The 14,896-nt window shown below is 33.4% G+C and overlaps 1 protein-coding gene across 1 annotated transcript in view; it reads left to right on the top strand.

Moving 5' to 3' along the window:
• Positions 1–5,139: 5,139 nt before the first annotated feature.
• The window catches only part of LOC140441523 (UDP-glycosyltransferase UGT5-like), a 33,502-nt gene continuing 23,745 nt past the window's right edge, over positions 5,140–14,896 (top strand). The window contains exon 1 of the mRNA XM_072532302.1: positions 5,140–5,566. Coding sequence (XP_072388403.1) covers positions 5,290–5,566 — 277 coding nt within the window. The 5' untranslated portion in view covers positions 5,140–5,289. The remainder of the gene's footprint in view (positions 5,567–14,896) is intronic.

A 14,896-nucleotide genomic window follows, 5' to 3' on the forward strand; every position in this document is an offset into this window, starting at 1 on the left:
GCCACAGCTAGAGTAAGCATATATGAAAATACCCCAGAATTTCCCACTCAGAAAGGAGTCCGACAAGGAGACACCATATCCCCTAAGCTCTTCACTGCAACCTTAGAAAATATCTTCCGGAAATTAGACTGGAACAACCAAGGTCTATGTATAGATGGAGAATACCTAAACCATCTTAGATTCGCTGATGACATCATTCTAATTGCTAGAAGTCCTGAAGAATTACAACTGCAAATTAATGACCTTAATACAGCCAGCAATGAGGTAGGCCTAAAAATGAACCTAGCAAAGACTAAAATAATGTGCAATGATCTGATCGCCAACGTGGAAATAAAAATTAATGAAACCTCGCTAGAAGTAGTAGATGAATACATATACCTGGGACAGCTCATACATAAATCGGGATCACTACTTCCGGAAATCAACAGACGAATAAAACAAGCGTGGTCAGCATTCGGACGAAATTCCATAGTCTTCAAGTCCAAAATGCCACTATACCTCAAGAAGAGAGTATTTGATCAATGCATATTACCCGTCTTGACATATGGATGTGAAACTTGGATATTAAAGAGAGAAATAACGTCGAAACTCCAAGTAACTCAAAGAGCAATGGAAAGATGTATGCTAGGGATAACAAAGAGGGATCGTAAAAGAATTGAATGGATACGGAGGCAAACCCAGGTGACTGATGTAATCCAAAGAATAAAATCCCTGAAATGGCAATGGGCAGGACATATGGCAAGAAGAACAGATAACAGATGGACCACTAGAACAACTATGTGGTACCCCAGGAACGCTAAGAGACCAAAGGGGCGCCCAAATCTCAGATGGGATTATGATATTAGAAAATTAACAGGAACAACGTGGTCTCGAATAGCACAAGATAGAAAAATATGGGCGCAAATGAGCGCAAATTATTAGAACAACGTATAACTAAGACATCGTCGAATAATAATAAGAACATAAAATAACATTGAAATAAGGGAGGCTGCACCGTAATTGGAAACGGTTGATAAAGCTGCACATGATGATGATGATATATATATATATATATATATATATATATATATATATATATATATATATATATTTATCGTATCAGCAATCGCTGTAGGAAATAAAACTCTATTTGTTCTAGGTCTCAATATTTCGTCACGATTTTGTGACTTCTTCAGGAGAAAACTGTAAATTTATTACAATAAATATTATATGTAAACAAACTGAATATTCCAATACTTACAACTATAAGTGTAAAAATTTAAGGGAATTGAGAAAGAACAGATAAAATACCTAAAGAATGGCTCCTATCGACATTTATACAGCTTCCCAAAAAAGCCAATGCAAAGGAGCGCAATGAACATCGCACCATGGCACCATATTGACCAATGAGTCACGTATTGACATTGTTTTTAAAAGTAATTGTTAATAGAATACATAAAGGAGACCCTAATGATTAAGTCATTTGATTGATGCGTGCTTCAATCAACCACAATCAGCTCTTCAATATTTTTATAAAAACCCTCTCATCAGTAATCCACGTACAGTTTACACGTTACATTGGTTCTGTGCTTGTGTCTCGTTCTTGTTGTTGAGTTTGGTGAACAATAGTTTCGAATACAGATTTTGGCTTCCTCGCCTTAACACCGATTGCCCACAATCGTGAAAAAGAAAAAACGACGGTGATCCAAGGAGTGAAACAAAATGAGAAACTGCTTCATCCATAAATATATAATAAATTTTCTGCGTGATTCAGAACCAGAGGACTACAGGAACTTTTTGAGAATGAACCAAGAAAGTTTTGATTATCTACTCGAGTTAGTACGCCCCGGCATCGAAAAGAAGGATGCAAATATGCGTGCAACGCATAGAGATCTCTCCAACTCAGAGATTGTGTATCACACTGAGGTGCCTAGCATCTGGCACAGATTTGGAAGACCTGAAATTTACTTGCCCCATTGCTTCTCAGACTCTGAAGTGCATTATAATGGAAACTTGCTCAGCAATTACAAAGGCATTGAAGGAAAACATTGAGGTAATTTTCAAGTATATTTTTTTTATATCATATATTACGAAAGTAAGTAAAAATTATAATTCACAAATAAGCGTACAAGTTCATAATGAGGCAAATGAGGAGAGAAGGTTAGCAACTTTTTTTTATCGTGTGGTTCTTTGTCTCGCCCTAGGTTGGCTTACTTCTTGGGGAGCTGGCTTAGGGTACCTTTTACATACAAACTTAATGTAGAACATGATCATCGACTATATCTGAGTAACACAGAACCAGATACTATGTGGAATCACTCAAGCAGAACCGTCTCACTAATTAGTTTGTTATTTTAAATACCTATATATAAAATCTAAAAATATAACTTTAAAAAAATTTTACTCTAGTTAAATTTTATTTTATCCATTCCTTAGCAAGTATATAAATTATAGTAAAGTACATTACCTAACTAAATAGCTACCTATTTCAGGTAGGTGGTACCAAAAATAATAAAAAGAATTTTGTGGTACACGACTTAAAAAGGTTGAGAACTGCTACGCAGACTATTAGGTTTAAGTAGAATTTTTTCAGATATATTTTGCTGTTGCTAAAAAAATAGTGGTTCGTTCAATCATCCAGTGGTTCACCTTCAAATCGTGTCGAATATTGACCTCAACCTCAGCGGTATTCATTAATAATTATTATCCGATTTCGCTATAACAGTTACGAGCATTCGCCATCTCTATACGCATCTAATTAAAGTAGCGGTAGTAGTAAACGTTGCCAGTTTTAAAAAAAGTTTGGGTTAGCAAGAAAAATAATTTCATATATATTAGGTTCTTGAGTATCATTATAATGTCAATAATCAATTCAAAATGACAAAAAACAAAGTTTACTTTTATTTTAGTAAAGTGCAAAACGTTCTATAATTACCTTAGAAATATATCTTAGAAAATAATGTTTTAGGAATCTATCTAGACGATAATTTGGGCTGCAGTGCTCATACAGACTACTTAAATTGCTAGAGCTATATTTTTAAGACGCAACCTAGTTTTTATGATTCCTAACAGTACTCTTAGAATGTGCAACTTTGCACTGTTCTATAGGCATTTAAGTATGGAATAACTGTTTATGGTGACTCTTGTTGGGCAGACAGAACTTTTAAACTTAAAAAAAAAATAGTGAGGACACTCGCAAGGGTAGAGTATTGAGAAATCTGTAAATCTCAATTTTTTTATGTTTAGGTTTAGGTATTATGTCACTATCTTCACTCTATATACTTACATGCGAGGCTTATTGAAACTCATGCCCAGAAAGGTTAGTTTAACATAAACTTTAACTTTCATGATTACTATACAAGATCTAGAGATGCTATAAGAGCACAAAGTTTTACGTTTGACAAAGAGTATAAAAAATTCGACTGTGTTGTTTGTATAACTTTTTGCCAGATAAAGTAAAAACTTTACACTTATCGTTTAAGTTTAAAATCAAATCATACATTTGAAAACAATATATTTATTCAAAGACAGAGCGCCTAAGTAAATCTGTTACACAATAGTGCCAGTTTGGTCAGGGTATTTGCCGGTCCATTATTACAATATTTCATGTTTTTATACTTTTGTATTTAGTGTGTTTGTAGTTCTTTAAACTGTTTTTTTAACACCCCAATTGATAACAATCTGCAGTTTTTACAAAGTAAGCATTAAGTAATATTTATGTCGGTTAAACTATAGACATGTGGCAAACATGTCCATTAATATACCGCTCTTAATGTTAGTTTATTAAAATATTACATTATTAGCACTACACTTTTTGTTTGCTCACACTAAATCACTAAATCACTAGGCACTTTAAGTTTCAATCTATGCACTATATGTATTTGCACCAAATTCCTTGCTATGTGTTTTGGATGTTCCCGCAATCGGAATTTTTTTTTTCGATATGTAATTTCTTCCTTTACATAAGTTATATCTGCATCTCGATGTATTGGTGATATAGGTACCACGGTATATTTAAAATCATCCTTAATATTTTGGATTGAAACTTTTGTATAATTGCTTTATTAGAATTTGCCGCTGTTCCCCACAGTTTTATCCCATAGGTCCATAATGGCTTCAACACCGCTTTGTATGACCCAGGTGTTTTCTTTTGGAAAATATGTGTTTTTTCCAGGACAGTTTTCTATTTACGTGAATCCCAAGATACTTTACTTCATCTTTCTGTGGTATTTGTTTCGAGGTTAATACATACAGGTGGACATATTCCTCTACGGATTGTATTGACTTGACTTGATGATTGATTGTATTGATGTATTGACTTTTGCTAATTCGGTTTAATTCCCCATTTTTTTTTAACCATTTTTCGACTTCATGTATGTTATTTTATAGTTCTGATGCGATGTGTGGATTCTTGTTGGAGCATAAGATCGCCGTATTATCTGTAAATGTAGCTGTTGTTGTGGTAGGCGATGTTGGCAGGCCAGCAGTGTAGAGCTACTACAGAACAGGAGCCCCTGTGGGACTTCCACTGTTATGGGTTGGAGTTCTGTTATTTCTTCGTCGTATTTGACTCTAACACGGCTATTGGTAAGGTTTGATTTTACAAGTGTGTAATAGATAAACAACTTCTCAGCTTATAGAGCAACCTCTGGTGCCATACCTTGTCAAACACTTGTGACAATGGTGGAACAAGTGTTGGTTGCTTTTTAAAATGTCTATGAACAGGGTGGAATAATAATTGGTTGCTTTTTAAAACATTGTTAAGACAGAATACCTAAGTACAGCTTTTACACAATATTGCTAGTTTGGTCAGAATATTTACTGGTCCATTATGACAATATTTCATGTTTTTATATTTTTATTTATGTCTGTTTGTCGTTTGTTACATTGTTAGTATGTATTAAATATTTTACTCTTTGGTCTCATAATTAAATTCACAAAAAGTTACTTAAATTTTATGTATGTATGTAATAACTTCACTATTCCTTTTGACTTGTCAAAAGCAAAAGTATTCTGTATATTGATTAAATGAATTATATTTTCAGTTTCATTCATGCTTTGTAGATCCCAGTTTCTGTATGGATATCAATCGATTTTGTATATGGCACGAAATTGAACATTGGCAACATTGTTGCTACTACCCACAGAGTTTCGCGGCAGCGATGATCGAGTATCTAACTTCGGTTCAAATGAACAAGAACTATTTCTAGAAGTCATTTGATATTATTATGGTTTCTACAAGAATACAAATTAATGTTGTAGTGAGATAAATATAAACTTCAACTAATATCTTTATTAAAATATTTCAAAATGCACCTAACTAAAGTTTTAAATATAGTTCTATTAGCGCTCTTTTATAATATAACATTTTGTGATAGTTTAAAAATTCTGGCCATTACACCCCATGTCGGCAAAAGTCATCAACTAGTGTTCGAACCTTTGTTTAAAAAGTTAGTTTCAGTTGGACATAGTGTTACTCTTATAACTCGATACCCCATGAATTTGGATTCTCCAAAGTGGAGAGATATTCCTATAGGATCCGAGGATACTAATACCACAGAACTATTTGATTTCAGTCTTTTAACAGGTAAGTTTAAATTGTTTGAATACATTCACTTTTTACAAAATGTTTAGGTAATAAAAATAAAGAGTTTTCTCTTTTTTTTTTAATTGGGTTTGTATGAATACGGGCCTTATGGTCCATTCGCGAATTTATCAAACATGTTATCTTCAAAGTGACATTAATCGTAAAGGATTAACTATTATGATTACGATTGTGGACGTATTTTCTGAAGTTTTGAAGTCAAGATATTCTTGTTCTCCATGGACCTCTTTTTCCAAACACCTAGCCCTGAAGAATGAGTTGCAAGAAGCCATAACTTATAACTTTGACCATTTCTGATAATATGGCTCAGATATTCTAATTTGCGCTCTTCGATTTTATGAATAATCTGGCATTCTTTAACTATTCGATGGATTTGATCTTTTTTATTTTATTTCTTTCAATATATTTTGTAAGATTATCATTGACATTAAAAAAATCACGTAAGTATAGCTAATTAATAAATTGTTTCTTATTTAAAGCATTTAGAAACTGTAAATAGTGATTTTGACTAGTGATATAATATGTGGTGTAAGCAACAAAATAGTTAGCTTTACCTACTAGAATAATTTTAACCGTTAATCCAAAACATAGTACTTTTAATGCTAATGCGAAACATATGGTCTATTGGACCAGTATAGGTAAAAATTGAAATAAATCAAAAACAAATGTAGCATTTGAAGAAAAAAGCAAAATATTAAAGGGTTTATTAGGTATAAACGAGCAAAAAAAACTTATTTATACATAATACTTTCATAAAACAAAATGTGTAATATAGAAAACAACATTATTAGGCGTAATTAAGTAAACAAACATATATTTCTACATAAAACAAAAAATATACTAAAGCTACCTACTAATTTTGAAGACAGGTAACGCAAACCTTTCTACTACACTCCAAACAAATAGCATTTGAGCAACGCACACATTTATAATTTGTCTTCCTCATTTTTGATGATGGACAAATACTACACAATTTTCTTTTGGGAAGCTTATGATCTGGAACATTGTCGCCGATATTGTCGACAGGCATTTCGGGATTTATTCCCAAAAAAATCGCTCTCCGCTTTCTAAGGTCTCGGGGAAGATTTGTTTCAAGTATTTGCCTTAGATGAGGCTAAATTAGTTCAAAGGCCAAATCTTTTACAAATTTAAAACGTGGAAGTAATTTATTATCTTTGTAACAAAGATAAAGGATGTAACTGTTGACTGAACTTATATTTATAAGTGTATAAAATACGGCTAAGGGCCAACGCCTTGTCCGGCGGTTTGCACTATAATTGGCACACTTCATGTCTAAAACATCAACTCCCGATTTTGTACTGTTATAGTATCGAATTATTTCTGGTTTTCCTAATTCATCGTCTTTGCTGTGATGCATAGAGGATAATAAAAGAACTCTATTTTTTTCGGTACTTATGATATCAAGGTTATGTCATTGGAGAAACCATAGAGTGTTGTACCAATTTCCCTACTTTTATTAGCCTGGAATTCCAAAGGAACTTCTCGCTTATTTTTTTTTTACTGTACCCACATACGTGAGGTGGCGTTTTTGCAACTCTGTGACTAACTCTATTGAAGAAAAATAGTTGTCAGCAGTAATATTTCGGTTAGAGCCCTCTATTGGTTTGGATGGTTGAATGATACATTAAGCAGGCTTGGAAAGCTTCAGTTCTTCTTCTGAAAGTCCAACACCATCCGAATCTTTCCCTGAGTATATATATCCATTATAGAAATACGAGCTCTTAGCATCTGTCATGCACATTACTTTTATGCTGCATTTCGCAGGTTTAATGGGCATATAAATTCGAAAACCACAGTGACCTCTAAATGGAAGTAGCATCTAATCCACAGTTACACAATCTGACAACGTGTATAGCCTCTGGCAATTAGTCACAAAATTAATAAAATTATTTCAAATAGCCGATGTTTTATCAGTTTTCTTCCGCTCTTCGCGATCCATGCTATTGTCAAATCTAAGACACCACAAAAGTATTTCAAATCTTTTCAAAGACATCGTCATTCTGAATATTGGCCGACCTAAAACATCTTTAGAAAACAGTTGAAGCAAATCTTCATGAGAAGATTTTATAATTAAAGATAGCATAAAAAGCCCAAGCAAAGCATTCAACTCAACTATATTTGTGCTTCTGTAGTTTGATGTATTAGTCGAATCAGATAACTTTTCTCTCATTATAATAATTTTTTGGTTTGTCCATGTTACAATTTGTTTCAACATTTCATCAACACTTCCAAATATCTGATTTAGAAGGGCTATTTCCCAGAGTACTGCGTACCGCTGTTAGGCCTCGTAATTCTCTGACAATGTTATGTGTTCGCATCCTTGTATTTTTCGGAGGCTCCGTTCCCTACCACTGAAAACGATTTTTTCCTTTGAATATGTTCACATTCCCTTCTACTTGTAAAAAGTCGGTTCTGGATTGTAAATCATTCGACGGTTAATCTAATTGCAAAAGTTCTCTCATGTTCTCGTCACTCCCTTGCTCTGATAAATATAAATCTTGATCGTCGGCAAGTAGTAATCTTTGTATATTCTTTTTAAAATCTGGGTCAGCCACATTTACTTTTTTATTACGGCCAGTTCCGCTAGGTTCTGCTCTATCCATTATTACTACAAAATTAAACATTTTTAGAGTAATTATGTATATTATACAAAAAATATGAAATGCCTTATTGTTTATCAGTACACAATCCGTAACAAGTGGCCTCCTAGACCTATCATAAAAACACTGCAATTCGAAACACCTGGCTTACTAGACCTACACGTTTTGAAAACTACTGTTACTACGACGTAAACACTAAATCGATCGCTACGATACTGCAGAACTATGCTTGTTCTACTTAAAAGGACAGTGCATGCGACCTACACTGTTGCCGCCATTAGCAGACTATCCTTTCGCTGTGCTCCGTTATACCAATGGTTCGGGTTAAGGGTTAATGTTATAATATTAACAAAACTTCTTCTCATTCTTCTTTTTATATAGACATGACTATCTGTTTTTCAATGTGCCTCCAGTAAGTTGTCGTTCCATCGTTTTTGTGGTCTTTCTACTGATCGTCTTTCTATTGGGAAACCGTCTCTTGCCGTCTTTACTACTCTATTTGTTGCCATTCGACTTATAGAATCGTTCCATTACTCTTTCATTTCTTAGCCAGTTCTTGATGTTCTCCACCTTGCATCTACGTCGTATATCTGTACTTATAGCTCTGTCCCATAGTGTCTTACCATCAATTTTTCCAAGTGTTTTCATCTCTCTGTTTCTAACATTATTTTTGTCCCCTCTGTGTTAGGTCTTGTTTCTGCCGCGTATGTCATTGTTGGTCTGATGACTGTTTTGTAAATTCTGCTTTTCGTTTCTTTCCCGATATTTTTATTTCTCCATATTGTTTCATTTAGGCAGCCTGCGGCTCTGTTTGCTCTATTCGCTTGATCTTCCACTTCAGTTTCAAGCTTTCCGTAGCTAGATAATATAATTTCTAGTTATTTGAACTCCATCACTTGTTCTATTATCTGACCTTCCAGCTAGAATTTACATCTTAGTAAATTTGCTGTTGTAACCATGCATTTTGTCTTTTTTGGGGAAATTAACATGTTAAATTTTCTGGCGGTTATATGAAATTGGTATTGATATTAACAAAACGTACTTAATAATATGTTATATAATATATTAAAAGTTTTAACTTATGGTGATTATTATTTGAGTACCTATAGAAAATATGTGTGATTTCTATGTTTCATTTAAATAAAACTTTGCATATGTAAATATATATCGTTGCCTGGCATGAATAACGGCATAACTAGAAAATTACTAAAATCGAGTTATATAAGTAAAATGTTCCAAAATCCAATATATTTTATCGTGAATAAAGCAGCAAGGCGTAGTTCTACTTTTAGCCACGTAGCGCGCATATTAAGGGGTATAGTTTCAAAGTGTACAATCTCCATATTTCAGAAAAAATGAGTTAGATGTCGCATTACGTTGAGTTTCTAGTCCTGAATCGTAAAAATAAAAAAACTCTTTTCAAAATAGTCATTCTCCAATAAATTTTGAGGGAAGAAAATTAGACTTTAATTCAAAACATACAATCTCCAATGACATTTAATTTTCAAACCGTACAATCTCCTATCCAATATTTAAAATCAAAAAGTACAATCTCCAATTGGTTTTTCTTGTTTATAGTGGCGAATATTTCAAAGCATGCAATATCCTGTTCGGACTTGTCAACAAATCTCGCGCTAAAAACGTTGTGTTTTTACATTATATGTTTATGTTAGTGTTAGTTGCATGTGATTTGTGAAGCAGCACAGTTTGTTTATTAAAGTAGTATCATTTTTTCGAATTATTAAAATAATAAATCGTGTAATGGAGGTAAATGTTACTCCTGTAGCTAGTAATAAAGCACGAAAAAGACAACGTATTACCACATCATGGAAAAGAATTCAGCAAAAAAAATTGAGGTAAGTTGCATCAAAGGATTTTGTATATCTTTGTATAAACATGGATTTTATTTTAGGTATAGTCCACATTCGCTCCCAATTTATCCGAAATGTGGACACAAAAGTGGTGCTTTTCAATGTACGTTACTACAAATGAACGAAATAATACGTTTCCACTCTAAATTTTATGCGACGAAGGAGAAAACATTTCAAGATAATTTTCTGTTGAAATATTGCAAAACAGTTCCAATACAGCGTAAACGCCCAAAAAATTCGCAACATGTTGCAAAAACATTTTAAACACGATTTTATATTCTGACTAACGAAAACAGAATGTTGGCTGTGTGTAAGAAAGCTTTCATGGAAGTTTTGGGTATAACAAGGAGACGAATTGATAGTTACAAAAAATTTCTATAGAACTTCCCTTCCTGCAATGGAAATCGAGGTGGCGATAGAAAGCTGGAAAAGTACATTTTGAAAAAAAAGTGCTGTTATGGATTTTATTAACAAATTCCACGAAATTAAATCTCATTATTGCCGGGGACAAAGCCAACGGTTATATCTGGAGTCTTCTTTGAATATAAAGTCGATGTGGAAAATGTACTTAAAAGAAAATGAAAACCTTCCAGTAAAAGAAAGCTATTTCAGGAAAATTTTTAATACATAATATAACCTTGGTTTTGGTTCTCCTAAAACCGATGCATGTTCGACATGCTTACAATTGACTGAGAAAATAAAAGCGTGCCATGATAACGACATGAAAGCCAACTTAAAAATCCAAAAAAGGGTACATACGTTGAAGTCCAAAGCATTTTATACCCTTTTAAAAGAACGGGATGAAGGTGTAGAAACGTTTTCTTTTGACTGTCAGAAAAATCAAGTTTTGCCTAAGATTCCGGATCAACAGGCGTATTATTTACGTCAATTTTATATGTACAATTTTACCGTTGTCAGAGGAACTTCCAAAAGTAATTTAAATCCATCTAATGTCACTTCTTTCTGTTGGACCCAAAAACGAGTACAAGAAGGGTTCGAACGAGGTTGCCTCCTGCATTTATTATATTCTTGAATCGGCTAATTTTGGAGACGATATTCATACTATCTGGCTCATGTGTGATGGATGCGGAGGCCAAAACAAAAACACGACACTCATATCTATGTGTTGTTTTTGGTTTTCTAGACAAGATACAATTAGAAAAATTGAAGTAATATTCCCAGTGAGAGGACATTCTTTCATGCCTCCAGACTGGGTTTTTGGAAATATCGAAAAGGATATTAAAAAAAAGGAGATAATTTTAAAACCACATGAATATCTGGAGATATTTTCAAAGTATAGTACTGTTCATTGGGTTGGAGAATTAGTCGCAATATATGACTGGAAAAATGAAACAAGCAAGCACATTAAGGCTCCAGGACAATGGCATTTTGCTTTCTCAAAAATGAAGAGGATTATTTTAACTAAAAGCTCTCAAGGCACAGTGTTAGTCCGCGGTGAGTTAGCTTATAAGACGGATGTTGGTGTGGGAAAATCAATAACAAAAAAAAAACTAAGAACATTGAAATAATGAAACCTGCCAAAATTCCGAAATATAATGTCGTGGTCAATAACAACAAAAAGGTTGATGTTAATAATTTATTATGTTGTCATTTTGGAGAAGACTGGAAAAGTGATTCCCGTTTAAGTTTTTACAAATTCATCATCATCGAAGACAATGCAGCACCAGAAAATGGAACTGTCGACGATGAAACGTTGTGTGAGAACGTCGAAGAAGATGATGGATTTTCCATTTAATTAACTATTTTTGAATAATTAAATGTGTATTATCTCAATAAAATAAATAAGTTTAATAAATGATGTGCGTAAGTTATTTTCAATGTGGACAAACTCCATTAGTTATTTTCATAATGTACAATGTCCAAATATTTTTCTAGAATTACTTAGTTATTTTTGAATAGTTTAAAGAAAAAAATTGTATATTAACTCGTAGTTGTCATATAAATGTAATAGAAAAGTAAAATTAGTTTAATTGTTCATATGAAATAGGTTATCCGTTTTTTTCGATTACTGAAAATTTAGGAAACATGGAGATTGTACACTTTGAAACTATACCCCTCATATGTCGTTATACCATCACTTGAATTTTCCTCGAAGTTTATCACGTAGAGCGAAGCACATTTAGTTGAGCCAGGGCAGTTGAACAAGTTGTTAGAATTTTTCGTGAATACTGCAGTATCGCAAAATATTTTGTGCTAAACGGAGAATATATAGGTGATTGTTATCCTCAATAGTTGTGTATTTGGAAGTGTCACTGTATTAAAGGTAAAATAACTTAATTTCTAGTATTGCCTTAACTAAAATAGTGGATCACTTCGTTTTATGTCTGTATTCATGATAAAATTCTTAAATATATTTTAAGTTTTTGTGTAAAATAATGAGATATTTCTCACTACGTCAATATTTATGATAAATTTACAATGAAATATAGGAATTTTGTAAATTACTGCCAGATATTTTATTAGCGTTGTAAATATTAGATTAAAATCAGAAACTTTTTGATTGAACTAATTTGATCAAATTAGTGATCAGCTATATTTTATTTTTATCTCATGATTGATATTTTTATCAGTTATGTTCCTTTTATTTTACTTCTCAGACTTAAATATGGCATATAGAGGTAAACTGATGGTAAAAATGTTAGAAGAACTAAGTCAGTTAGAAGATAGTAGGGAAAATGATCAAACTAATACTATACTTACTCCAGTCACGAGTCCAAGTAGGTCAAGGCCCAAAAGACTGTCTTGCAATCACTCAATACCATTGAGAACAATAATAATGAAGACATTCTTTTAGATAATGAGGTGTCGCAGTGCTCCGACGATAGTATCAAAGATCCAAATTATGTGGTTTCAAGTGATCAAGAAAAAAATAAACCCAAATTCGTGAACTTACTACACAATAGCCCGCAACAAATCAGATCTCGAAGTTCTTCATCTTCTTCATCGGGGTCATCTTCTTCATCGGGTTCATCAACTTCATCTAATAGTTCTAGTTCAAGAATACCTATTACGAAAGGTCGCAAAAGAAAATCAAATCCAATTAAGTGAAAACGTGCAGAAGCAAAACGATTAAGAAATTTGGGAAAATCGTATAAGCCTAATTCGAAGACTAAACAGGAAATGCCAGACAGAAAGTTAAAGAAACTTGCAAATTTAACTGCATAAAAAATGTTTCGGAGGAATACCGTCAATTAATTTTTAATAATTACTGGGATATGGAGGACCTTCACAGGCAGCGTGAATTTATAATGAGGCACATAATAAAGATTTTACCCCAATATTCTTACAAAATCCACAAGAGTAATCGCGGTAATAATTTTGCATTTTCATTAACTGTTGGCCACACCAAAATCAGGGTAATCATCCGTACTGTCATTGATAAATGCTCACAAAATGAAACCGGTGTATTATCTACTGACAAACGGGGCAAACACGGCAAACATAAATGTGTAGATGCATCCATAAAAGAAAGTATACGCAAACATATACAATCGATACCAAAACTTGAGAGCCATTATTGCAGGGCCAGTACGAGTAGAGAATATATTGACGGAAGCAAATCTATTACAAGTTTACACCAAGACTATGTCGCTGATTGTAAAGCGCAGGGGCAACCGTTTGGAAATTATATTATGAACAATCGTATCTTTCTTCTTCTTCTTCAAGTGCCGTCTCCATCAATGGAGGTTAGCGGTTATGGTGGCAAACGTTTGTCTATCTTCAGCTGTTCTTAAGAGTTCCTCAAATCCAAGTCCTGTCCAGTTTCTGATATTACGTAACCAGGACAATTTTTTTCTTCCAATTCCTCGCTTTCCTTCTATTTTGCCTTTTATTATCAACTGAGGGATGTAGTATTTCTCGTTGCGCAACAAATGCCCTAAATAACTGGTTTTTCTTCTTTTGACTGTTCTCAATAGTTCTTTTTCTAAATTGAGTCTCGCTAGTACTTCTTCATTTGTTTTTCGTGCTGTCCAAGGAATTTTTAAAATTCTACGGTACACCCACATTTCAAATGCCTCGATTCTATTCAGGCTCTTTATTTTTAAAGTCCATGTTTCGACTCCGTAGAGAAGAACAGACCAGATAAAACATTTTACAAGTTTTAATCTCAATTTAATATTTATATGTGTATCGCAGAATAGAACGCGCATCTTAAAGAAACTATCCCTAGCTTGAGCAATTCTCGCTTTAATTTCTTGTTCTGGGTCCAGCTTGCAATTAATCCAACAGCCAAGGTATTTGTATTGGTTTACCTGTTCTAAAATATTCCCATTTATTTTTATAGGTAAGGGGATATTCTGTTTTCTTTGGATCACCATTACTTTTGTTTTTTTTTCGTTGATCTTCATTCCAAACTCTCGACAAACATCCTTAAGGTGGTCTATAACCCTCTGTAAGTTTGTGTCTGTATCAGCCAGTAGGACAGTGTCATCTGCATATCTTATGCTAGATATTGGTTCTCCATTAATTTTTATTCCTGTGGAAAGGTTTTCCAAGGCTTGCTTAAATAGTAGTTCCGAGTAAAGATTGAACAGCATAGGGGATAGTATGCATCCTTGCCTTACTCCTTTATTTATACTAATATTTCTAGATGTATGATCGTCGATCCTAATCTTGGCACTCTGCCTCCAATATAAGTTCTTAATTAATCGGAGATCTTTGCTATCCAAGTTGATGCTCTGCAAGGAATTTAACATTTTATTATGGTTTACGCGATCAAATGCCTTTTCAAAGTCTACAAAACATAGAAAGACATCCTTTTGTTGGTCGTAACACTTCTGCAGCAGTATCGTATCTTT

This window comes from Diabrotica undecimpunctata, chromosome 5 (assembly GCF_040954645.1).
Source record: "Diabrotica undecimpunctata isolate CICGRU chromosome 5, icDiaUnde3, whole genome shotgun sequence".
Lineage (NCBI taxonomy): Eukaryota > Metazoa > Arthropoda > Insecta > Coleoptera > Chrysomelidae > Diabrotica > Diabrotica undecimpunctata.